The sequence below is a fragment of the Colossoma macropomum genome, unplaced genomic scaffold (assembly GCF_904425465.1).
Source record: "Colossoma macropomum unplaced genomic scaffold, Colossoma_macropomum, whole genome shotgun sequence".
NCBI classification, from domain to species: domain Eukaryota; kingdom Metazoa; phylum Chordata; class Actinopteri; order Characiformes; family Serrasalmidae; genus Colossoma; species Colossoma macropomum.
Window position 1 is genome coordinate 21,803,557 of NW_023494792.1, and position 27,428 is coordinate 21,830,984.

General features: G+C 39.6%; 1 protein-coding gene across 1 annotated transcript in view; it reads right to left on the bottom strand.

Moving 5' to 3' along the window:
* Positions 1-20,517, bottom strand: part of LOC118811952 (AP-3 complex subunit beta-2) — a 53,816-nt gene extending 33,299 nt beyond the window's left edge. The window contains 1 exon segment of the mRNA XM_036576563.1: positions 20,318-20,517. Within this exon segment, the coding sequence (XP_036432456.1) occupies positions 20,318-20,430 (113 nt within the window). The 5' untranslated portion in view covers positions 20,431-20,517.
* Between the last annotated feature and the right edge of the window lie 6,911 nt (positions 20,518-27,428).

The window sequence follows — 27,428 nt, forward strand, 5'->3', positions numbered from 1 at the left end:
AGCTGCAGATATTCAGAACCACCATAGGACAAAACCAGATGCAGAATACAGCAGAACAAAACTCTCCACAGCCTATTTCAAGCCAGGAAAATGAAAATTGCATGTTGAGTCATTCTGAGAAGCAGCTGTTCATCAGATAAACAAGCTGATACTTTTGGAACTTCAATTAGTCCATAATACTCATCAACATTTGCAAAACCCTAAAAGGAGGAGAGCAACAGGTCAGATTCTAGCAGTGCCAGTATTCTGCGTTCAGTATGCCAGGATTTCATTTACAAAATCTCAATTCACACAAGTCTGGTCTGATAATGATGCTGAGCTGCTCACTGCCTGTCCCTTCTGGGAGTTGGTAGCAATGACTTGCGTGATTTGAAAGAAAGACAAAACCAGTCTGCAGTGCAGGCTCATTTGTTAAGAGTGCTCTCTCTCTCTCTCTGTCTCTGTCTCCCTCCCTTCCTCTTTTTCCACTGATTTGTTCATGTGTCAGGTGGTAAGGCGCTGATGCTAGCTGACTGCCTGGTGCGTATGGGGGCGTACAGAGGGGAGCACAGAGGGGATCCGGGATGATACATACTCTGCCCAGATTCATCACCCAGAGGGTGGGCTTGGCCAGGCCCTACACCAGCCAGGATTCAGGGGAGAGGGTCTGGGCAAAAGTACAGTACCAGTCAATATTTTGGACACATCTACCTACTTGTGAAGAAAGTTCTTCTGTATATTTCACTCTTTTCTACTTTTTCCATCAATAGTGAAGGCATCAAAACCATGAAGTAACTCATTTTGAATTATGTAATGACCAAAAAAAGGGTTCATGAAATCAAAAGTTTCTTTTATTTTAGGTGCATCGAATCAACCACCATTTGCCTTGATGACTTGATGAGCTTTATACACTCTTACTACTCTCTCAACAAGCTTCATATGGGGCCACCAGCCATGCTTTTCCAACAGGCTTAAAGATGTCACACATATGCTGAGCACTTATTGGGTGCTGAAAATTATTTAACTGGATTTTTCTTTGATTTGGGAATAAATAATCCAATGCCATCCAATGACGTTGAGTTTGAAAAGATTCAGTGGTACTTTACATGTCTCTGAGGAAGCATGTGCTAGCCTTCACCTTTCCAGCGTGATAGCATCATGTGATAAGGGGAGACATATCTAGCAGGTGGGACTGGACTAAACAGGGTGAAAAAATTCAAAATTAAAAAAATATTTACAAAAAAAGTCAATCAAGACAGTCCAAACTTTTGACTAGTAGTATCTTTTTACAGCAATGTGAGACTACTGAGTGAGGGAACTCCACGATTGATCTTACAAAGTCCCACTGCAGCCTCATTTTCATTTTGCCTGTCCTAATTACGGTCCAGCTCCACCTCTGAGTAATGCAGGGGCTTTGCTGAAAAAGGTGTGAAAATATTTTAATTCTAACCTAGTTATTTTATCCTAGTGCTCTGAATGAGAACGAGATCAGAGAAATCATTAGAAAACATCACCATATGCCTCCACCAATTACGAATGAGTCAGATTGACTCCAAATCACACATCTACAAATATGATTACAACTAAAACAAAGTGTAATGGCAGTGAATAAGAGATGTTGATAGAGCATTCTACATTTGCTGGTGTCACAGTATGTTTGTCCCATTACTGGTTTGAATTTTAATAGCAGCACATTATTACAAGGCTTTTTCCTCGTTGGACACAATTTGCATAATTACAGAGAAGCCACATTTCAAACAGCAGTGACAAGTGCACAACTCTGATCTGAGACCAGCTTATCATCCTAAAAATTCCCACTGGACTTTGTGAGACTCTGCAGTGAGCCGCTCCTAGACCAGCAGACAGCCCCACTGACAGTAATTAGCAGAGAATGAGAGCGATGGAGACAGAGCGAGTGAGCAGAGGAGCTCAGGGAGAGGAGGCAAAGCGAAAGGCAGTGATGCTAAGAGATCAGAGATGATGGGCAGGGAGAACGAGTGAGAAGGAGAAAGAAGGAGGGAGGGGGGACAAATCTGAGACAAACATTGCGTTAAGTTCAAAGAAGACATCCCTCTATTTGTTGAACTTTCTGAAATAGAAAAACTGAAAATACTGTAGAGAAAGACATCTTTCTCTGGCTGCCAGAACTGCACAAGAATACCACAGCTTAAGGAATACTGGGTAGGCACACTGATGATATCAGTAACAGTATTAGTTTGTGCAATAATGTACTATATATTATTGTATCAATATATGGTCAAAAATATCACTGTTTATTTATACTTCCAGTCAAAAGTTTGAACACTTATCTGGACATTAAATAAAAATATAAATAATGAAATTCAAACAAATGCAAATCAAATACAAATACTGAATCAGATAACTACATATACAATTATTTTCAAAGCATACATTTTAAAATTAAAATAAATTTTACATTTAAACATTACTATTCAAACGCCTTAAAACAAACACATTTTTAATGCAAACACATATTACTGCAATAAAAAGTAACAAGATTTACTTTTTTGGAAAAATATTTTGAAGTAATCTTTGAAACAACTTAGAATAACACAAGTTTGCATCCAGATTTCTCACTGATGCCCCTACATGCCATCACATGGATTTGTTAAATTCCACCAGCAGCACTCTTGATTCAGTTTAATGAAGGACTGATTAACCAAACCAGGTATTGGACGATTACTACAAATAATACTGTGTTTTCTTGAGGTTTGCACATAAAATCACTTCTTATTTCATTGATATTATTTGTAATTATTCTCATACTAGTATTTGTCTGAACAAATAAACACTTAAACATACATAGCTTTTTAAAGATATATATTTGGCCCAAACAATGCAGTGGTTTGAGTTTGTGTGGTACAGCACTGTACACTAGCTGCACAGAACTCTTATAGTGTTATTTGTTCTGAGACCCTGCCTTGACTGCGATTTGTCCAATCACATGGTTGCCTGCATCACAGTTCTTACGCCATCTGGCTTAATAGACAGGTGATGTATGACGAAACAGATTTAAATGCTTTGACAGCATTATAACTTATATTTAATTCATTCCAAAAAAGGTTTCGAGTTGAATTGAAACAAAGAAACAGTGAGAGACAACAGACAGACCAACTATACATCCACACAACCACCCACACCATCTCAGCAAAGTGCTGAAGTGTCCAGCAGTGTCCTTATAAGACAAATAAACTGCTGCAGTTTGTTGACACTGGCTTGAGACACACCCAGAGAAATGCAACTACATCTATTTCTCTGAGGTCACATCAAGATGAGTATTGTGGTGAAACCATGGCAGTGCAACCAGTGATGTTACAATGACAGCTGCACTGCAAAGGACTATGGGCTGACTAGCACCACCACTGGAAAAGTAGAGATTTCAGCCAAGCAAGTCACCAACCCAAGTCATTTGTGAGCACCACTAGCCAACCAAAGCCTGTGCATTAATATGTTATAAGCTGGCACAGATAACAGTATAAGCTAATTAAAAACATTCCCCTTGAGAACATCACTCTGCTGCCGCATGAACTAAATGCCTGCGATATCTCACGACACGCCTCGCTTCCGCACAGTTGTTGTTTCCACGGCAACAAAGAAAGCAATAAGGTGAAGTGAATAAATTCACTGCTGGCTTCACACAGCTGCTGTTGTTTTAGGCAAGCAGAGGATGAGGAGGGATAAGACACAAAACATTCTCTCTCTGACATGGTTTAATAAAGCATTCACCATGTGGCAGCTATGAAAAATAAGCACATCAATCACACCCCCTGGGAGAAGATCAGTTAGGCTGAATGAGTGTAGCACACTGGACACACTGTGCTACAAAGGTCCTCATCAATAAAAGGCATGTCAATAACTAAACTCTTTTTTCTTGTAAATGTTGGAACAAAACCTTGTGTCTGCAAATCTGGAAACTTCTCAGAAGAAGTAAAAAAAAACTTTTAATCAGTAGTGGGTGGTATGGATTAGAAGTAAAAAGATTTTTGTAGATTAACAGTGGCTTATTATTCTAGAATGTTCCATCACTTTTTAATAAGAACTACTTTTAACAACCATAGTAAATGGCAGTAAACAAGGCCCAACAATAGTAGTAGTAGAAGGCTCAACAATGCCTTCATTTCTTCAGGAGGCTGAGGAGAGTCAACCTGCAACCTGAAATATTTGTATTGTACAACACAGTAAAAACAAAATTAACGCTGTCTGATGCACTTGACTGAAACAGGCGGCTCCTCAGCCAGACCTCATCGGTCTGGTGTCCATGATGGTCTAAGGTAACGTATAATGTCCACTGTCTCCAGGACCTATACATTATGTGAGCATGTGACATCTGCTTGTTTTCAAGCAGGCTTTGGTGTGTATGTATATGTGTGTATACCTGTATACATGTGCCCATGCTCAGCTGGAGTTGGCATTTCCTCAACATACTTCAGTGAATCTGTCTGGTCCCCACCTCAGGCTGAGGTTTGTGTGTGTTTGTGTACTCCATCGTGACAAGGGAACAATTGGAAGCTTTGCTGTGAGAAGCCAGCAGTCATGAGCGACTGCACTCTGTCAGATTTACTCATCTCATACACACTCACACAGAGTAATAATACTCTGGCTTGTGATGCTCTCTGACAGAGCAAGAGATGCAAGCTTAAGATAGAAGAGGATCAGTAACCTGTTATCTCTCATTATTTCAGTAATAAAGAACAGGAAGTCATAGAGCTACAGAACATCTGAGTTTAAATATTATCAGAAGGTTACGCTGTCTGGCATTTCTCACAATACTGCAGGTTAAAATCCAGCAGAGCTTATGAGCATTCAGTAAATGCCAGAGAAGAGCCTGAAGAGGCCTGGCATTTTTACCATGTTCAAGCTAAGCTGTCCTGTGCTGTGCAAAAGTCAGAGACCACCATTCGTTTATTTAAGTTTCAGTCAAAATGCACAAGGTATTTATTTTTCAGTATCAGTATTTAGTGTGTCCTCATAAGTTCAGTCTTAGAAGTTGGTTGCATTTTCTGCTTCTCACAATACAAATAATCTCGAACACTTTCAGTAATGTAGAGGACTGGACTCCACTGTTCTGAGAAAATCAGCAGCTTCTTTGTTTGATTTTTTTCAAATCTGAAAAGTGGAGCTTAATTTTTTTCTCAAAGATGAAAGCTTTATGTACTGTTATTTGATGATGACAGTTCTTTGGTTTACCAGGTTTTGCATGGTTGTTAGGAGTCTCATTTTCACTTTATCTTTTTACAACATTGTGAACTCCAGTTTTGTAATCTCGTTTTGTTTTGTTTTTACTTATTTTTCTTTGACTTCCCCTTTCCTTAGGCAAATTATCTTTTCTAGATATTCTCAGAAATATCTCCTTAAAAATTATTAACTTGTATTTATTCACCATTTTGATTACGCAATACAGAAAAAAACAATAAGGTGCTGATCATGACAAAACAGATTCAAATGCCTTGATTCTAATGCCTAGTTTATTTCATCAAGCCAAACAGGTCTAAGATGTTTTAGGCTGACCAGCTTTAGTAAGCTTCAACTTTAGAACATACATTGTGAATTTATGTTTGCCAGGTGATTTATCTCCAATAGCTCAGCCAGTACAATTTGAGAACAGGGCAGCAAGAACAAGAACTCTCAGCTACACCAGCAACAGTGTTCTCTAAGATTAGAATTCATCATTGTGCAAGAGCAATATCTTCAGAGGACAAGTACAAAAAAAAGCACAGAGGAGGCTTTCCAAATTCACTCAAATACTAAACGTAGCTGACTGAAGGACTTAAACCCATCTTTGCATTTTAAAAGGTAGCCTTTTGCATTACAGAAATGATTTTAATTTGATCTTAATAAAGCCATCAGAGTGTACCAGATGTTCTGGTGTAAGTGTCTTTTAAGCAGCTGAAAGAACTGGATACACACCTCTCCAAATGCTCAGACATATCTACAGAAACAAGAAACACCAAAGGCTTTAGTTGTTCTGTAAGGAGAGGAGAGTTCCTCCATCATTTTGAAACACAGCTAAAAGGTGAGCCAAGAAAAACAAAATAAGGAAAAACTTTGAAAAAATGGAAGAGTGTATGGAATGATGCTGGTATCTCACTTTGGTTTGGGTCAGGTGTGCTTAAGATCAAAAAGCAAAAAGACATACTCCTCTTGTCCTACTCAGACAGCAGGGTTGATGGGTCTAACAATGGCAACACAACACCACTGAGTCGTCTCAAATTTACTGAGCTGGTCTCTCTTCATCGGTTCACCTGCTTCCTGGTCCATGTAATTAGAACGATGTATAATTCAGCACTTCACAATGCTGCATATGCACACACAGACACACAAAACAGACATAAGGTCTGCAGAGTCAGATTACTGATAACAATAAACTGTCAGGAACTGTCAGGCCCTGAAATCTTCAGCCACTGTGTGGACACCATCACTCACTTTACCTTTGCTACTGGTATGCACCTAGAATTACTGGTAGCTATTTAGGATTGCCTTTGCATTTTCTCTAGAGTGCTTACGGTACAGATCTTGGTGGACAAAACACAAAGGGCCATGTGTATGGTAGGAGCGCAAGTTCAGCGCAAGTTCAGTCAATGTGATCCCAACGTACGCCTAAATTTAACATTTACTAAGGCTAAGATTTCTCATGCAAACCGTGCGCAAACCCATCCATTAACTGTTTGCTCATGAAATGCAGCCTTTAAAAGAGGCAGTGAAATAAAGAAGTCATCATTAAATTCAAGACAAAACAGAATTTTCAGTGTTGAACAGTCCACAGGGGTGTGAATCCACTCCAGAGATTATGAAACAATAACACAAATCACCAGCGTATTGCAGCCACATCACAGCTTGCCTTGCATTTCATCTGTTCACATAAGTATACCTGGTCCTAAGAGTTTAAGCAGTGTTATTCTGATGGTAAACATTCTTTCAGCACATGTTTGAGGCTCAATCCTCTGTTTAACGGCTATGTCTCCTGTCACTGTTAAAGAAAGTCTCTCAATAACATGTCTTTTGAGACCCTAAAGCAAATTTACGCGTGGTTTTAAAAGACAGAGGAAAGCCAGCCACTGCGAAATGGCCAAACTTCCGTAAATCAAGCAGAATATATAATCAGCTGCACGTGTAATATCTCCACACTTTTTTGCGCAGTCACTCCTCAAATAAATCTGAGGAACAGAACTGCATTTGTTTTTTATCATGCACACGGCTCATAAACTGAGCATTTAGGCTCATGCGGCTGCTTCATACATAACACGCAGGAAGAGTGCGTCCTATTTGCACCTGAAACTGGTGCAAAAGGCTTAATATACTGCGCCCAGCATACATTCTAATGCACATATCAGGCTGACTCTTGTAAGCATGACTAAACAGAAGTGGCTGTCTGTACCCTCAGCACTAAAGGGAACAAGCTGAGCTGGTTCACAGCATCTCTACAGAACACGAGACCGTCTCTGATCACAATGAGAACAGAAACCCTGGGCTCAACATTTCATTCATTTTGCCTTTTTCCTAGATCTTTTTTATCAAGTTGCAGCCTAATAGTGACTCATGCTGATTTCTCCTCCAGCTACCAAACCCTAAGAAGTGAAAATCAGAATGCAAAATGTAACCACATCAATAATTTAAACTGGTACCATTTAAAATGGGTTTGCAACACAAAGTTCCCTCACAAGTTATGAAGGAAATGTACTTCGCTTTCACAAATATATCCAGGAATTAGAATTAAACCTACTTTTTTTGCCAAATGTTCACTGGAACAAAGAGTGACTATTTATCTTGTGAGGCAGAGACCAATGCATGTGTGATATTAAAGACCAGAGCAGAGCTGACAGCAAACAAACAAACAACAAAGCGAACAAAACAACGGCACTGTGGAACAGAGTCCACGCTCTGGAGAAAAAAAGACCGCTACAGTTTCACACAAAACTGTGGGCCAGCTTAAAATTTATGTTTGATCTGAGACTCTCTCTCATCATCAGCTCCTAATGATAAGCAAAGAAACACACAAAGATAACATATACATATGTGTGTGCACACCCACATTCACAGAGACCTTTTGTTTAAGGCTTCTGTTATTACCTCCCAACCAACATTTCCTTTTACCTTAAAATGATCCTTTTACTAAGAATCAAATTTGCATTTTTATCCCTTTACCCAAAATGTTAATAATCAGCTAAGCCTTGTTTGATGTTTGAAGTTTGATTCTTTTGTTTTGCACTGGAGCTACAGGTGGGCCATATGATAATTTATCATCATTGTGATAAATTTTGTTATTTTGATAAATAATATGCTTTTATGAGCACATTGTTGATACAGTCAGTACTAAAAAAGTGATAAACTGCATGTTTTATTAAAAAGCGAGCATAACTTTTTAACCAGACTTAGTGCAGTACTGTATGTGAAATGTGTAATAAAAATCTGTGTACAGAGATTTTGATGGCAGTTTATTAATGTGGCTCTAACAGTGCATTGTATCTGTGTGTGACAATATTGTGACGTGTATTGTGTGTCATGAAAATGTCTTTATCTATCATGATATCATATTTTTGAAATATTGCTCCTGACTGATGCAATAAGGCAAGTGTGGCTAGCTAATGGAAGCTTACATCACAACAATTATCATGGAGTGAAATGCATGTCTAAGAAGCTGTCTACACCTCGCATCAACACGGTTTTCTGTTCATGTTTGGATTTAATTTGGTTGCATGACAAGCCAGATGTAAACACACCCAGAAAGTGCTGTAATCAGATTAAGACTGGATCACTCGAACCATATTTGGAGGAGTTCAGAGATGGATCCTGACAACACAAGCGTAAATCGAACGCGTTTTCCGTATCAGCATACAATTACCTAAGCACAAATAGGTCTGCCAAGTGCTGACTAGCAGGGTAGAGATAAACAAGGATATACAAGATGGAGGATACACAAAGCTGAATTCATCCCTAAACCAAGTGCCTTCTCACATCATGGGCTGACGAAAGTGTCCACACCAAGCTTATTGATTTTTATAACTAGTAAAGAGTAAACAGAAGAAAACAATGTTTCTATGTGCTTTACACGTGGCAAAATAAAATTGGATCTCATTAGGTCACACTGGGGACACATTTTTCGTGAAAAGTGTAAATGGAATCCAACCAAACTATTTCCAGATACGTTCTGGACACAAAATACATTTTAATTCAAGCTGTAAACAGTCTCTAAATCAACACCTGGCTTACATACTGTTAACTATAAAACAGATAAAAGTATGGCAGTGGTAGCATCCGCCTTGAAGCCTAAATTTTGTTCATTTTCACATTGTTGGGTTTAAAGGGAAAACTATAATGAGGCTGTTGCATATATAGCTGTAGGCTTTGTGTGGCCTTACCGCAGTGGTTGTGTCTGGGCACTGGAGAGCCCTTCCTCCAGTGGGCCTTTGTCCTCCCCCCCATCGCCCCCTCCCTCTCCACCTCCTCCACCTGCCGTGCTGGCGGTGCGGAGGTGCCGGAGCTCCTCGGGCTGGACGGCGCTGTACCAGTTCTGCTGCCCGCTGTCTGGCGTCAGCACAGGGCTTCGTGCCTCCTCCTGACCCTGCGCCACCCCCTGCACTGTCTTCACTATGTTCACTGCATTCACCGGCAGCTGCAGCAACTTCTGCATGGCGGTCATGCTCAAAGCCCGATAAACGAAGACACACACCTGTCAGAGTCTTCAGCTGATGAGCCCTCACACCTGTAAGCTTGTCCGGAGGCTCGTATGCAACTTGACCGAGGCACCTGAAAGCTCACAGTCAAAAATGCACACTTGTTGGAGTCTCCAGTTGACGTGCCCTCAAACCTGCAGGTTTATAGTACTGCTGTCGTAAGAAAACTTTCTGTGTCTGTCAAAAAACGGTAACTTTATAAGAGGAAAAAAGCTCTTATTTTAACACAGATTAATGTAAGCAATTACACTTTGATTTTCAAAGTTTCCATTCTGTCATGAAAGTTCAAACAATACAAAAGCAGATGATGTTTTCAAATGGTGCAAAAACAATAAAAGCAGAAAAAATGGTTAAAAGGTCTTCCTGACGATTTGCATCTGTAAGAGTCGTCCAACACCTGAAAGATTCCTTAATGGTCACAAACACACACCTGTAGAATCATAATACCAGCTGCTTCAGCACTCTCAGAGAGAACAGCTCCTTGACTTATGGGAACGCCTGAAAAGCTCTTCAGCGGTCTATCCAACAGATTTGGGATACCTCCGAAGCTTACAGATTCACTACACGCTGCTGGAGTGAGGTATTCCCATAGACAAATGTCAAGTCTTAGTCTCTTGTGGATCCAAACCTTCAGAGTGAGAGACGACGCTGTTATGCCTGATGAAGCCTCCTCCACCGCTGGGCACGTGAGAGAGGGATGGCCCTGCACGACGTGAACGAGTGGAGGACAGTAATAGCAGTGTTTTTCGGGTTTCTCCAGGGAGAAACCTGTTCTCCGTCTGCTCAGAGGCAACACTGCATGTGAGCTCAGCCCAGAGATGTCTAAGCTTTACTGTGCCTCACAGCCACGTTAGCACACCCCTCCCTTCCACTCTCCTCTTACAACACCATCACACTATGCCTCTCTCCCTTTTTCTCTCTCTCTTCTCTCTCCAACGCATTTATCTCCCTCCTCCCCTGCTCTCTTTCATTCACGCTGCCACTCCTTTCTCTTTCTCTGTCTCCCTCTCCCTTATACATCTTTCTCAGTCCATGCAGGCTTTTTCTTCCCAGGATTAATCGTAATTCTCTCTTCAACAAAGGCCTTCTGTATATATGTCGCTCTCTCCTCTTTTCTCTCTCTCTCTCTCTCTCTGTCTCTCCCGCTCTGTTAGAGTGCAGGCTGGCGTGACTCAGCTGTAGCCGCTCTTTTGGAGCAGCTTTTTGCCTCGCAGCATCTACTTTATTAAGAAACACGAACAGAAAGGCCGGAGAGAAGGAAAACCCTGCCGTGTGATGTTGGGAAAATAAGGGGAATGTCTCCTGATACCAATTGCAAACACAACACAAAAACACACCCAGCTTTCTGCATATGATCCCATTTAGATGGCTGTACTGTGTTCTGATCTGTAGGTGGCAGCATATCAGCTCTGTTAAAAGCAAAGACTAATCAAACAGGAGTAACTGTCCCATCTGGACAGTTATTTGGATTTTCTTATTAGGATTTTAAGTATGAGATATGTATGGTTAATATATATATAGAATTGTAAGAACTGTGCCAAGGCTGATACATAAACTTTATAAAATATAGAAATTGGGATTATATGCATATTGCAAACACATTCACCCAGCACTGCCTAAACATTCTGCTCTTAAGGAATAAAATAATAAGTTATCAAATATCGGTTTCAAATTTCACTCAAACATAAACATCTGTCCAATGCAGATTTTTTTTAAATGATTGACTACCAATATTTAATTATGCATCCGTAGTATATGACGTTATATATAGATCTGCAATAGCAGACACTGGTGGATCTGGTGTCGTGTTTAGAGACTCGCATGACTGTGACACTGTGTGCAATGTTTGCATGTGTGTGCATGTTATGTGTCCATGTCTGTGCAGAGCTGAGCAGATTCACAGACAGATGCGGAATTCACACTGTCGCAAAAGTAAAGCTGTAGAGAGAAAGGGCGAAGAAGAGAGAAGCACAGCAACAGTGTCATTCACAGCGCATACCTCACTCCCTCCTGGGTAAATATGGCACACTCTGGCACTGTAATTTACTTGACCAGCAACACTTATCAAGCAGCCTGTTTTAATTACTCAGGAATATGAATCACGTTTGTTGAGTGGAGATACAGTACAGTAAGCCAGGCTTAGAAGGGAACGTTGCCAAGGCAACAGCAATGGAGGATCCCTCCTACTCCATGTTTGCTTTGGAACCAGCAGAACTGCCATTTATCTGTTCACACACACACACACACACACACACGTTGGAGGACCGCAACAGAGAGCCATAAGAAACTTCAAACAAACAGAAGAGGAATATATGCAGTTTGGCTTCGCTCTGCAGGTTAACAAAATTGACAAGAACATCCTCCAAACAACCAGCAAGTAACACCACATGAAACAGACTGAACTTTTTAGCCCTAGTGTGTCTCATGTTTCCTTTATTATAAAATAAAAAAAGCAGATTAAACTTTAATCAGTTCAAAAAACTAAAAGGCTGATATCTCCAACTGAGAGAACTGTAGTCAGTGTCAGTCTCCGCCCAAACAGCCATCTCTCCTGGCGGGATCAGAAATGACCTCAGAGATTCTGGCCAGTTTTCATGCTCTTGTATCATGGAGACACTACTGCCATCATTATTAGCTGCCTGCTAAATCCAAAAGAACCTGTAATTTCATTTTCCTTTACAGCTCAAAGTGATTTATTTGAAAACAAGCAAAAATCCTTCAGCCATCTGCATGGTCACACTGTAAAAAAACAGTACCTTAACAGGTCAATAAACTTACATTTAATCATTAGATCAAATATTTCTCATTTGGAGATTGATGTAAGAATATTATAAGACTGTTCAACCTATTTCTGACTGTTTTTATTTCCTACTGGAAGATCATTTTGCTTCAAGCCATTTAATTTTTAATATTCTTATAACAACCTCATGATGAGAAATATTAAATATATTGACAGACTTAAGATGATTTCTCTTGCCAGGATATTTTGGCAGCACACTGAAATGCAATGTGCTGTATTTATCGTATTTGACTGTATTTTATTGCAAGAGCAAATCATTTCTCCTGCTAATTATCCGACAAGCTTAACTGTGCTGCAAGCTTAACAATAACATTTTTGTTTTTGTTTATTCCCCCCATTAAATTATAATGTAATTTGTAAGGACTTGCAATGCATGCTACAATTGCTTATGTATTCATTTAAACAGTGATCTCACCGGCTCACTGCCAAGTGATACAGTTAATAAGCTGTTCATGTCACCTCAAGTTAGTCCATCTACAGCAAATGTCTGTCAAGGGCCATATTTTTAGTACGGCAGGTCATGTTCTGCTATTTAAATGGAATTTAAGCTACTTTTTATGAAATCATTCTGCAGTTACAGTTTGAGCAGCACAATTACAAAATGCACACTGCAGTCCTGAAGTGAAATTTTTCTTGGGCCTTTATAACTGGAATATCATATAATTCTGAAAATATACTTAAATACAAGAGTGTTTCTCTGAGCTCTAGCATTATATTCTGGGTGGAACTCAACACAGCAGGAGCAGGGCTGGGCTTTGCTCATCCGGGAGCCTGCCATCTGCTTGGCTAACTTGATGTTTGGTGCTCTCTTCTGGTTCAGAGAGGAACTGGTCCTTTACTATTAAATGTGGAGCAAAATTAATTTGCACAGAGTTTCTGTTCATATTGTCCCACGGGGACCAATACACCTACATACAGTTAATTCCAGTAGAGTCAACATACCTTTAGATTACAATTTAAGCTACATGATACATGAATTAAACCACTGATACAACAATACTATGTAAATACACTAAATGTCTAAAGGTTTGTGGATACCCGTTAATCTAAAATTTCTCCTGAAATCAAGAATATTAATTAAGGATGCATCGATATCATCTTTTTCAGACTGAGTACGGCAACATATTTTCAGTACTTGCCAATACCAAGTTCAATACCATACTTCACAACCTACGTAGAATTAAGTAATTAGTGTAAATGAGTACAATGTACCTTAAAAATTAAACCATTTCAAAAAATCAAGCTCATTTTTAAATGAAGTTTATTAGCCAGCTATTTTACATAGTTACCTTGGATCAAGCAGTGGAGAAGAGTAGGTTCTCTTACACGTCAGAAAAGTTGCTTCGGCACAGCTGTGAGTAAAGTACATTTCATAGTTTTTCTCCTCACCTCTCTGTAGCACAGTGACAGCAGGAATCACATCTGAGGCTAATGCATCTAAGGAACGTACTTGTGGAGTTTTACATCCAAACTCTTTTGTTTGGCTAGTTGAGCTGTAGTTAAATGTCTTCTAAAGCCAAGCACACAATGTGTGATTTTAGAAATCTTGTTCTTTGATGACTCACACTGTACATTTGAACAGACCTTAGTGTAGGGACAAAGCCTATGATTTATATGCTTACACTATACGAAAATGTTAAGTCTGACTGACCTGCTATGTGAAACGCAGCCACTGCAAGCTCTGCCTAAGAACAATTTCAAGTAAAGCTGTTCTGTTAAAAGTAACACACTGTCCATCCAAGCACTAAGCAGAAACGCTGAGTAACTAAGCTACAGCAGCTCGACTAACCACACTGTGCACCGAAATGTACAGAGTGGGCCAATACGGTCTCTTTACGACCTATTTTACAAAGGTTTTTAAAAATTCACAGTAACGTTTAAACCTCACAATTCTATTCAGTCAACAGAGTAAAATTGGTATACATGGACTTTGGTAGCGAATGTCGACTTTTTCTCCTCTGTTTGTTAGCCTATGTGTCTCCACCCATATTGGTGAAGTGGCTGTGGCTGTGATTGTGTTTGTGTGTGTTTAAAAATATGTATATCTAGCAGGAACATACCATGATGGAATGTTTAAAGTGAACGGGCCAAGTAAAATGCGATGTCGGGACAGCAGCACAAAAATCACTTGCCCAATCGGGCAAGTTCATGTTGGCGTGGGGGCCGCAGTGTGTTAACAGAACAACGGAACTGAGGCCAAACTCAATTCACCTGCATATTTAACCCATCAACATACAAAAATGATCTTATCCATTTGTGCGTCCAGTTAAAACAAACCAATGGTTTTATTTGTTGACAAATGACGTCAGAGCGAGGCGCGCAGCAAAATGTCGACGAAACGCAAACAGGAAGCAAAGTGAGTCCCCAGTTGCGTTTTCTTATGGATGACCAAGTTCTCATGGGTCGATTTTGACCTCTCTGTACCCTCTGAGATGTTCTGTAAAGTTTGTAGGGAATATCCTAACAAGGCAGATAAAAGTGGTTCTTTTTTGTCGGAACTACAACTTTCAGAAAACAGTCGCTTGAGTGTCATGACAAGTCTCTCTGTCACATTGTGTGAGCAGCAGCGAAAAAAGCGCATCTGGGCCGCTCAACATGTGCATATGACAGATGAACAGTGAAGCAGTTTCCAGGTTAACTAAGTTAGTTACAACAGCGTATCATACGCTTAAAAGAGAAAGACCCTTCACCGACTACCCACATGAAATAGACCTTCAAATTAAAAATGGACTGGAACTTGGTAGCCAGTATTGTACTGACATGACTTGCAGAAGGTAATATTTGCTAACTTATGCGTGCAAATGCTAACGTTAAGATTATTGATAACTTTAATGTGAATTTATTTATAATAAAATAGAAATACAAATCAGTGGTAGGAATTTGAGTAGTTTTGTTAAGAACATTTATTTTAAGAAAAAATGACCTTAACTAAATACAACCCCATTTCCAAAAAAGTTGGGATGCTGTGCAGAATGTAAATAAAAATTGGATGCAGCAATATGCAAATCATGTAAACTATATTTTTTAAGGAAAATACTACAAAGACAACATATCAAATGTTGAAACTGAGAATTTTTTTGTTTTTTGAAAAATATATGCCCATTTTGAATTTGATGCCAACAACATGTTCCAAAAAAGTTGGGACAGGGGCCTGTTTACCACTGTGTTTCATCACCTCTTCTTTTACCAACACTCTGTAAGCGTTTGGGAACTGAGAAGACACTGCTGTAGTTTTGAAAGTGAAATGTTTTCCTGTTCTTGTTTGATATAGGATTTCAGCTTATCAACAGTTCAGGGTCTCCTTTGTTGTATTTTTCATTTTATAATGTGCCAAATGTTTTCAGTGGTGACAGGTCTGGACTGTAGGAAGGCCAGTTTAGCCCCCGGACTGTTTTAATACAGAGCAATGCTGTTGTAATACATGCAGAATGTGGTTTGACACTGTCTTGCTAAAATAATCAAGGCCTTCCCTGAAAAAGACGTCGTCTAGATGGCAGCATATGTTGCCAAAAGATGTATATATCGTTCAGCATTAATGGTGCCTTCACAGATGTGCAAGTCATGCCCTGCCATGTGCACTAATGCACCCCTATACCATCATGAATACTGGCTTTTGAACTGTGCACTGATAACCAGCTGAGTGGTCTTTAGCTCGGAGGATGAAGTGTCCATGATTTCCAAAAAGAATTTAAAATTTTGATTTGTCAGACCACAGGACACTTTTCCACTTTGCCTCAGTCCAATTTAAATGACCTCGGCTCCAGAGAAGGTGGCAGCATTTCTGGATCCTGTTTATATATGGTTTCTTCTTTGCGTTTTGGAGTTTTAACTTGCATTTGTGGATGCAGTGATAGACTGTTTTCACAGACAGTGGTTTTCGGAAGCGTTTCTGAGCCCATGCAGTGATTTCCTCTACAGAATCATGTCTGTATTAAATGCAGTGCCGTCTGAGGGCCCAAAGATTACGGCCAGCAAATACTGGTTTTTGGCTTTGTCCCTTGCATACAGAGATTTCTCCAGATTCTCTGAATCTTTTAATGTTATTATGTACCATAGATGATGAAAAGCAAAAGTTCTTTGCTGTTTTATGTTGAGAAATGTTATTCTTCAATTGTTGCACATTTGATCATGCAGTCTTTCACAGAGTGAAAAGACTCATCATGTGTACTTCTGAAAGACTCAGCTTCTCTGGGATGCTCTTTTATACCCAATCACGTTACTGACCTGTGGCCAATCAACCACCAGGTGTTTTTTTTAGCATTACACAACTTTAACAGCCTTTTGCTGCCCCCGTCCCAACTTTTTTGGAACGTGTTTTTGGCATCAAATTCAAAGCAGGCAAATATTTTTTGAAAAATATTAATAAAATTTCTCAGTTTCAACATTTGATATGTTGTCTTTGTACTATGTACAATGAAATATAAGGTTTAAATGATTTGCACATAATTGCATTTTGTTTTTATTTACATTTTGTACAACATCCCAACTTTTTTTGGAAATGGTTTATATATTAGTTTATGTGTGCTTATTTATAATACCTTAAAATACAAAGATTTGGGACAGTGAATTTTCAGGTTGCTTGCCTGACTGGGCAAGTTGGATGAAAAGTTAACATTGAACCCTGCCATCCATTACAGGGGTCAGTTAACACTTCTCTGTGTAAGCAGACGCTCGTTCACTGTGTTTGTTCATTAGCGAGGCAGCATTTACCAGGCTTACGCTACATGATATCAGCTGATGTCAGAATGTTTTATGATTATGACTACGAGTTATGAGAGTGAAGTTCCACTGTTCTATAACTTTGCTTAATTTATAGAAAAAAATCACATTTAAATTGCCATTGCAATATTATTAGATAATGAAGCAATGAAGTTAGATAATGAAGCAGACACAGATACCATCTCTAGTTTAGAAAACAGATCTGCATTAATGTGACTGTTGCTGTAAAACGGAGGGACACAGTCACCAAATCATGTCAAACCTCTACTGCAAGAGCAAGGGTGTCACAAACAGATCAGCTAATCTGACGTGACCCTGACAGTGATGGCAAAAAAGCAATGTGACACAGTTTTTATACTTCATCCACACTGATCGCAAAGAGTAAAAATAGCACTACAGACAGAGGGGGGAGGAGAGAGAGAATGAGAGAAAGAAACGGACTACAATGTAATCAAAATGCTCATAAAATCACGTTTCCCTGCACACTGGTGATAGTTTCTTCAGTTCTAGTGTGCAGTTCGCTCTACACAACATCCATTCACAATAAACTCCAACCTACAAAAGAATATATAATATTACTTAAGTACTAAATTGACAATCTGTAATTCATATTAAAGCTGAAGAACTCAAATATCACCAAGAACAACATGCTCCCCTCAGAACTGATTTAGTAAGCTACAGCATCAGAGCAGAGTCCAACTGAGGTGTGGTCTCTGTCCACAGTACCACAATACAACAGCACTGACCAAAAAAACACAATAAGTTGACTGAATAACTAAAATACCTTTGGCTATGATCATGGTGCGACAGGGACCCTAACAAAACTGTTGTCCACAGGCAAGTCCTCTGCAATAACAAAAATATTTTCCACAATAAGCACCTTCAATACATTTGGCTTTACAAAAATCACATCTTGGCTTGTATCTGGCATTCTAAATAAAGACCATATTTGGTTACTTCAAAAGGACACAAGGACATATCTGACATTTTCTAGGGCCATTCCACTTCTAATAGTTTGGAGGATCCTTCTAACAACAAGAGTGAACGGTCAGTTCTTCTGCTGTTCCTAGTCATTATTTGTATGCCACCAGAGGAACTATATTTCAATGCAATTTTGAGACAAATGGTCTGAGTCATATAGATGTAAAACAATGATTTAAGATTACTTTCCCAAATTAGATTAAGTTTAAGCCTACTCTACAATGAGTTTTAGTCTAAATTGTGAATCACCACTGGCACTGCAATTTAGACCAAGATAAGACATGTTTGGGCCAAGACTTGTTTGGCGTCAACAGTATGCTTCTTTTTGTAGTGGAGCTACAAGATTAATATGATACAAGTCTATGTCACCTAAAAACATCAGATTTCCATTACTTGTTAGCTACATTAGCCTTGCAGGTCTAGCTTAATTGTGTGAATCTGATTTCTAGTTGATCAAATCCTTTAATATATGTGTGGGAAACATTTTGTGTTCCTCTTATGTTAAAGCTGCACTATGTAGCATTTGAAGATTTGGAGACCTCTCTGGTGGAGATCTGTAACTGCGTGCAACATGTGGAAGAACATTTTGTTGGATGTGCTTTGGTCCCCTTCCCCCGAGCGGATGAATCTGATGATTGATCATTGAAGGATGATCATTGAAAAAGTATTCAAAGAGAACTCAGTCAAAACTTGGTGAAGGACGTGTCTTCCAAGGATGCAAGTGAATTATCTTTCTTATCGTTGCCCTCATGTCTTTATCAGTTTAATATTGATTTTGCATTTGAGACCTAAACTTCTTATTTTTGAGCCTGTGTGTTTGACGTCAATGTGTAAAGACGTATAACGTGGTCCCAAAAACCTCAGAAATCTGACCTCTGACTTTTATATTATGTCAGGTTCTATAGGGTGACTCGAGGCAGAGCAGAACACCATTTTTTTGCTTGTTTTTTCCATCCTGACTGAGTAATGCCACTTCTTTCAGTTTGCAAAAAACAGTGATGCTAAAAGTCAGCTTTTGCAGTGTATTTTGGGTTATTGTTGTTTAGCCCTACTATTTAATAGGGAATTCCACTGGTTTTTCAACATTTCTGCATATTAAATCATTGACATGTGATTTGATGTGTAGTTTGATCTGAAATGCTTTGTTCTAGAAAAGCTTGCAGAGTCAGAATTGCTCATCATTTGTGCAGTATCATGTTATAACCTGGGAAATAGGTATGAATATGCTAACTGCTGCCTGAGACACTGTTTTATAGTAATTTTAAGATTTTTAAGCTTTTAATGGCAGGGAGGTACATGCAGAGTGCAAAATAGTACCAAAAGAAAATGTTTTATTTTTCTCCCACATTTTACACTGTTTTACTATTATCAACATCACATTTAAAAACTCAGAAGACACGTGTAGGTTCACTGATCGTTCTGGATAGTAAATAAAGTGGCTACATTTGCGCTGTAGACACTGTGACCCCTGGTTCCTGTCACCACCACTGTAAAGAAATCTGACTCTGGAATGGAGCAGTTCAGATCAAACCACTCTGAATGACTTTGTAAACATCTCAACCGCTGAATTATGCTGAAATTCTGCTTTGAACACAGTGTTAACGTGTGGTGGGCTCTGTACTTCTGTGAAGTTACACCCTCAGCCTCTTGTTTCCCCCACCGCTATGCTAGCTAATGGTCGGTGGAGGAGCGCTGTCCACCTCTCTCGGTTCTGAAGCGCAGACACAGCGCGGATCTCTCTGCTCCTCTGCACAGAAACGCTGCGCGGTGTTTTTAGCATCCGGACGCGGCGGTTCGTTGTTCTTTCTCCAGCAGTGCTGTGTGTGAGGGGGCCGGTGTCGCCTCAGCCCGTTCAGGCTAAATCTCAGACATGCTAACGGAGGCGGCCAGGCCCCGGTGTGGGATAGGGACACACACACGAGCACAGGCGGCGAATATCGCACAGAGACGCGACCAACCGTCTTTAAAATCTCATTATTTTTACTTAAAAGCCATGTTTTATTGTCTTTTTTGGTCGCTGAACTCGACATAAGACGTCGCTATCATTATATACGGGCTCCCACCTCGCACCTCCCCCCTCCACACGGACACACACACAGTCAGGACGTCAAACAGCAGCCCGGTTCCTCTCTCTACCCCCTCTCACCTCTTGTAGTCCGAGGAGAAGATGCCCCCGCTGGCCGGATCGTGTCCGTACTCCGGCTCTCCGGCGCTGGACGAGCCGCCTTTCTCATCGTTGAACGCAGAGCTGGTAGACATCGCTGCCGCTCCGCCTCAGCAACACACACAGATATGGAGATTTAGATTCGAGCTCCAGCCACTGAGGCTTCAGCACTAACACACACACACACACACACACACACACACACACAGGATGAACGCACGCACACATCACGTGACGTAACAACGACTCCCCCACCCCTCCTCACGGTGGTAAAGCAGAGTGAGGGGTTTATTGGGTGGTGCTGAAATGAAAACACACACAGCCTTTATCAAACAAACTCTACGAGTTTTGAAAACTGCTGTGCACAAGAACAGCGACAACAGATCACCGTCCGGTTACACACACAGAACAGTCACTGCACAAACAAACAAACAAACAAACAAACAAACACTCCACTGTAAAAGCGATTCTCTCAAGATCAAAGCTCCTCCATGGTAGTGAGAGAGTTCATATAAATACAGTTTATAAAAAATAATAAAATTACAAACTCGACGACAAGCATATTCTCTGTCTTAGACATTTCCTGCAGGACAGTAAAAAAGTTAACTATTTAGTTTTAAGCGCTCTCATGTTCAGCTCTTAATCTGTTATCATTTACACAGTTTAGAATATGCAAGAAACAAAATGCATGTTCTACTGTAGTTTTTCATATTGAAGAAAAAAGATTAATTGAAAACTGAAAATGTGTGATGGTAATGAAAAAACAGAGGAAAAACAAAGAGTCCATGATTAGTGTTCTCATCCTGCTGCATCCCTTAAGCACTGTTAACCCAGACAATGATTTCTCTATAAAGACTTTTAAACAGCGCTTCACTGAGCCACGTGCTTTAAGGTGACCACTCTTTTCCTGTTTTAACATACTCTAAATATGACTGACTTCCAATCACCAATTGACCCTATATATTATCATTACTAATATAAGGCTATTCAATTTTCCATGTTTAGAAAAGATGTTAGATTATTAAATTTTTGCCAGTGTATAATAAGGGTGTAACAATGTCAACACAGAACCATAAATGAGAGTTCTGAACAGTACTGAAATATAACTGTATCGCCCGTACACCCCTTAGTCTCCTCCACGGGTCTCTTATTTGCTGTCTTCTATGGAAACCACTGTAAGTGAGGGAAGGGGTGGGGTTTATGCTATGCTAGTAAAAAATATTCCCTAAATCTGCCATATGGGCCCAAATTAACTGACTGTCTTATATGAAAACATTTTTGTAAGATATTTCATGTCCTGTGTGTCTTTTGTCCATTACTGAGCAAACATTGACTCATAAATCTAACAGCAACAACAACCTGGAGATATACATAGATAGACAGTCGTATGCAAAAGTTTGAGCACTCCTGGCCAAATTATATATTTTGTTGATTTTTTAAAGTGAAAGGAAGCAAACCCAACCTCTGCAGTGAACTATTTAACAAATAACATCGTCTGCAAATGTTAACGCTTTATATTCTATTAACTTGTGCAAAAGTTTGCATCTTTTGAAATAAAAAAACATGTAATTTGGTCAGAAATGCTCAAACTTTTGCAAACAACTGTACATAGAGACCTAGGTAGCTAATGATGTTACTACAGACACAGCAAAGTCAAGCCACTTGGCTCCCCTGTGCTCTAAAATGAATAGTTTCTATAGAAGCAATGTAAATATATTCCCCAGACATGCTGAAAAGTACAGCAATTCTCTGCAACAACACTACACAGTTTGGGTTGTGGACATTTCATGAGTAAGTCTCCATGTAAAAGTTTTATTTCATGACTAATGTAGCCTAGAGTAGGTCATATGATCCATCATTTCAAGCGATGGGTATAGCTCTTCAAATATATACAAATGGATATCCACACTCATCTTAGTATTCGTAGATTTCAAGTATTTGAAAAAGGCAAGTGTAGCTTAGAATAAAAGAGTGTAAATAAAGTGTGCATTATATTGTAATTTTTTTAATCGTTTTTTGACAGAACAGACAATCTAAAGCTGCAGAGAATGCATGAATGCACACAACTTATGTTGTCACAAACTGTGAGTGTATAAAGTAGAATGGCTAAAACCACACTAAACACATCTCATGCAAGAATGCAGTTTTGTTTAACTTGATCTCAGGTGACCAGTGGCCAGCTGTACCAGCTGTGCACAAGTTCAAACGTAGGCTAGTTGTAACGTAAGTGTTTACTAAGTTCAGGTTTATACATTACTAAACCAAAACGAGTGGCACCACACAAACTAATTTTAACATTGAGCTTAGTACCTACTAAATATTTACACCTCCCGTCAGCAGGTGTGCGTTTTGGGGAAACCATCAAAATCCACACATAAAGCAGAAAAAAGACCAAAACATAAAAACATATGCTTTGCAAGAGAAAAATGCTTTAAGAAATATCATTTTACACACGGCTGCTGTTGGTGCATAACCTCATATCTCCAAAACAGTAATTTTCCAAGATAAGGAAAAATATCTTCTTAACTTTGAATGGATGTTAAACAAACCAGATTTTTTTAAGTAATTATGGACTATTTCTACTGGTCCATTCATCACAAATTTTTAACACAATGTAGACGGCAATTGGCATTTTCAAATTCTATAAAACAGTACAAAAAATGGAGATACAAGGTTTTGTTTCAACAACAGCGATAAATAAGTGTTTTCTAATCCTGCTACTCGCTGCCCACAGCACTGCACTCCTCCCTTCTCCAACACACCTGATCCAGCTCATGAAGGGCTCCATATTCAGTTGATGAGCTGGGTCAAGGGTGTTAAATCAATGAATACTTATTTTAAAGAAGACCTGTCTAGTTCAGTGAAAATCAGTGCAAGTCTATGGGGAACACTTACTTCTGTATGAGTTGTGGAGCGGTGGTGCGCCCTCTGTCGACAATCATAGCCTCCAGTGGAAAACTGAAAAGCAAGAAATCACTGAGTCGTTGATTTGAGATCTGGATCTGTCACATCCAATCCTAAACAGAGGCTGTTATGCTGGTTTACCAAGCATCACAGCAAAAGCTAAAGCTAGCATGCTAACCTATCAGTTAGCTGTTAACTCACCTAGCTAGTGAAGATACATTACAAACTGACCACTTCTTCAGTTTGCTCACTGTCACACCACTTTACCCACCGTCAATATCAATCTGCCTCATTATGGAACCGTGCATGGAGATATGGCTAGCGTTAGCTATCATGACTGCCCAAACCAGATTTCCCAGCTGAAAAAGAACAGCAAAACCAGCAAGCATTTCATACTGGCCTCAGATAGTCTATGCTGGTTTATGCTGGCCTGTTGCTGGTCTGGTTCTGGTTTAGCTGGTTACCATAGCATGGTCATGCTGGCTGACCAGCATAGCAGCATCCAAAACACAACATATGCGAGTTCTACTGGAGACCAGCCACTCTGGTCGCCGGTTTTTCTAGCACTGTTGCCTAAATTATAAAGGAGTCAACTAAAATTAACATCATTAGACCACGAAAAACTAACATGAGCTTAGGTTTATCAGCTGGTTATCAAAATGAAATCAGGATATATCATTTTAAGTCTGTTAACAATACCATGTCTCGGGATAATCACTCTAAGAAAAACAGTATAAAAGTAAACTGTGTCTCTCACCTGTATTCGTTAACATTTGACCGTTAGATCGGGCGCGCGCTGATCAGCCCTGTGTCCGTTAAATTTGAATTTAAAACGGGCTGCAGTTGAGTTCAGTAACTACCGTTTCGACAAACGGTGCGTCTTAAATGCTCTGTTTTTGTCACTTTTTGAAATCCCCAATTTTGTCCTCTCTTCACGAAGTTGGTACGAGTGTAAACAAGTCTACTGTGAAACTAAGAGTCATTTCTTAGTCGCTGTATGAACAGTAACGCTCTGAACGAACCGCTCTTTCAGTGAGATGTGCTGCACTTGATCATTTCTCACCGCGGCGCTCAGGATCGTCCTTCTCTTCCTACGTTGAACTTTTCGTGCAGATGACAACCCAAAGAAATAAACACAGGTACTGTAAAGTGTTTTTTTTACCACTCGCTTTAATCATTCACTGTGACTGAAACAAGGCCTGACAAACAGCAGTATCGCTGTTAGACACCAGATGGCGTTGTGCTTCACTCCTGAGGTCGTTTACTATAATTACCCTCAGTGTGAAGCGACTTTAGGTGTATATTTTAGGATGTTTGGCAGCTCAGGGTCCAAGAGGCTCCAAGTCCAAGTACAGTAACTTCATACAGTAAACAGAACATTTTAACAAACATCATCAACTTCAAATCCTCGCTCACTCAATGCAAGAAAATGCCTCAGTTTGCTCCACAAGGCGCATTTTAGCCACGTATAGTCCCACAGTGCAGTTTCAAGGTGCAGCTCAGCTCGTGATATATCTGCAAGTAAATAGAACATTAGTCTTATCTGCCTCTCTTATCACACCAATGTTGTAATATTCTAAAATTAAAGTAATAACTTATCACTGCACGTTTTGGATGGTCTCATCTCTCTCCTGGAAGGCGTCCTTTTGGCATTATTCAGGAAATAGCGCGAGGTTTTGCATTATATCACAAGGTGTGCATAGTTCAGATCCCACAAAAACGGCTACCTTTTTTATACTACACTGTTAGTTTCAAAGGGACTATGCAGGTACTTTTTTCGTTCATCAAAGTACAAACAATGTAAATGTTCCCTCAAAGGTACAACAGTGATTTTAAGGTCCAGTTGTGCCCCTTAAATAAGCTTTTCCAAGTGAAAAAGTACATATTTGTACCTTTTCATAACCTAATGTTTTAAAACAGAACAATAAAATAAAAAGCCTGGAGACGAGACGGTGTGTGTGGAGTCAATACAACTTAGAAAATATGATTTAAATGGAATACAGTTTAATTATGTTCTCTGATTAAAGGTACTGAGACGGACCCTTGAGGGTACCACCCCAGTGACAGTTTCGTACCTTTTTTCTGAGAGTGAACAGTAACTGTTTAGATTTGACTACACTGTGTGCAATCACTCATTTTAACACAGCTATTGCAGGATGGAGTGGAGAAGCATGGAGTCAGGACAGGAAATAAAATAAATTTTTAGGGGACAATTTTTTGCCCTCAGTGACTGAATCAGAATACTAACTAACAATTTAATCTCAACAGCAGAGAAATTACAAATTAAGCTGTGCGTGGAAGCTTTGTTATTTATTTTATTGGAAATAAATACAGAATGATTTATGATGAACGTTTTTGGATTCAGACATTGTCAATTGCAGGAACCTATTGTAAAATATAATGTCCCTTTTGATGAGCAGATCAGCTTGTTCACATTGCCAGATCAAGATCAGGAGAAGTGATGTGTGAAGTAGAGATGGAACGATTGATTGGCTGTGTATCGGTATCGGCTGATTTTCAGACCAAGTATGTAATTGGTGATCGACCGATACTTTTTTAACTGAGAGCTGATCGGTGATGTAAAACATCTGAGCCATATTTAAGGATTGCTGCAGCCCTGCCCTGGGGCCCTCAGTCACAGGACTCTGCAGTTCCTCATTCAAACACAAGATGGAAAAACAGACCTTTTGACTTTTCCAAAACTGATGACTGCAATGCTGCGTAAGTGTCTTCATCGGAGCCTGCTCTATTTTCTGCGCTGTATAGATGCGTTAAAATCAGGCTCCACTGTCATGGTTGCAAACAAACAAGTGTGTCTAAGCATGGCGGCAGAAGTCTTGAAGCAAAAGCTTAAATGACAAGAAAACGCTGACTAAAAATGTGTAGGATAGCATGGCGGCTTAAAGCTGAAAGACTGTGAATGACGTTGAGTTTTTTTGTAAAATCGGATATACCCAGCATGTGCACTGCTTAGTTCCGGTGCTTAAAAGAAAAAAGGTTTCAGAGTATTTAGACAGAGAAACACTTCCGACTTCCGGTGTGAAGGTCCCACTATGTTAAAATCCTTTTTTTTCCCACCCGATAGGCCTTAACATCCAGCCCCGCCCTCAATCGGTATTGTCTATTGGCTGATCGTGCTGAAAGGCAATTGGCAATAGATATCAGTCCCAAAAACACTGATCGGTCCATCATGATCCATGACATTTGCGTAGTTTTATGTATTAAAAACAGTCATAACAAATTTTTACTTGGCCTTTTTTTTTCTTTTTTACTTTTCTAGCCTCTCTTTATTTGCTGTGCTGCATACACATTACAGCCAAGTGAGGCAATTTTCATATTGTCTTTCATTCATTTCTATGAAGACAGTCAGCAGTTATGCTTGGGGAATTGTGGGAGCGACAGCTTCTCTTCGTTGCTTTCGCTCTTTGTCTTTGCTTGGAGCCTAGATAGTGGATTATCAATGATCGAGCCTAAAGCTTTAGTTAAGATAAACTTTAGATGCACAGCTGGGTGGGGGCGGCTTGACTTAAAAACCATGTGGTGGAGGACAGACTCATGTTTACAGTGGACAGTGTAAACACAAAGTTAAATGAAAGAAACCACTCTATCTGCACTACAGCATAGACATGCACAGAGAAGTAGCTTATACTCTGCTTGTACATGTTGTGTGGAGAATGAGGAGGTGTGGCCCTAGCTTTGTGTAGATATGTACTTGTACTTGCATTTAAGGTGCACACTGTTGATATTTCTGTATGATGATGCTGCATGCTTTCCACATCATTCATCAAGCTGATTATACTGAAATCACTTCATTTAGAAATGACGTTGGAGCTCATAATGAATGAAAGAAAACAAGCAGGGGCCAATTAGAACTGTACAAACAAGAGTTTGTTGTTTAGTTGTTCCCTTGAGTTCCTTTTATAACATTTGTGTGGATTTGTGTACCAAAAGCAGTCATAATTCATTTTGATATGACAATTTTCCTACCTTTCTTTATCCATAAGAATTTAACAGGCTGTTTTTGTTACTAAGACTGATATATGTAAATGATCTGAATTCTGATGGGCTGTACTGTATTGTTACTCATTCAAAAAGTACTGTGCTAAAACACTGCTTAGAACTTCAACATGAATCAGTGGAACTAAACTGCTGTAGGATGAATAGTTGGATAAATGCAAAAGAGTTGGTT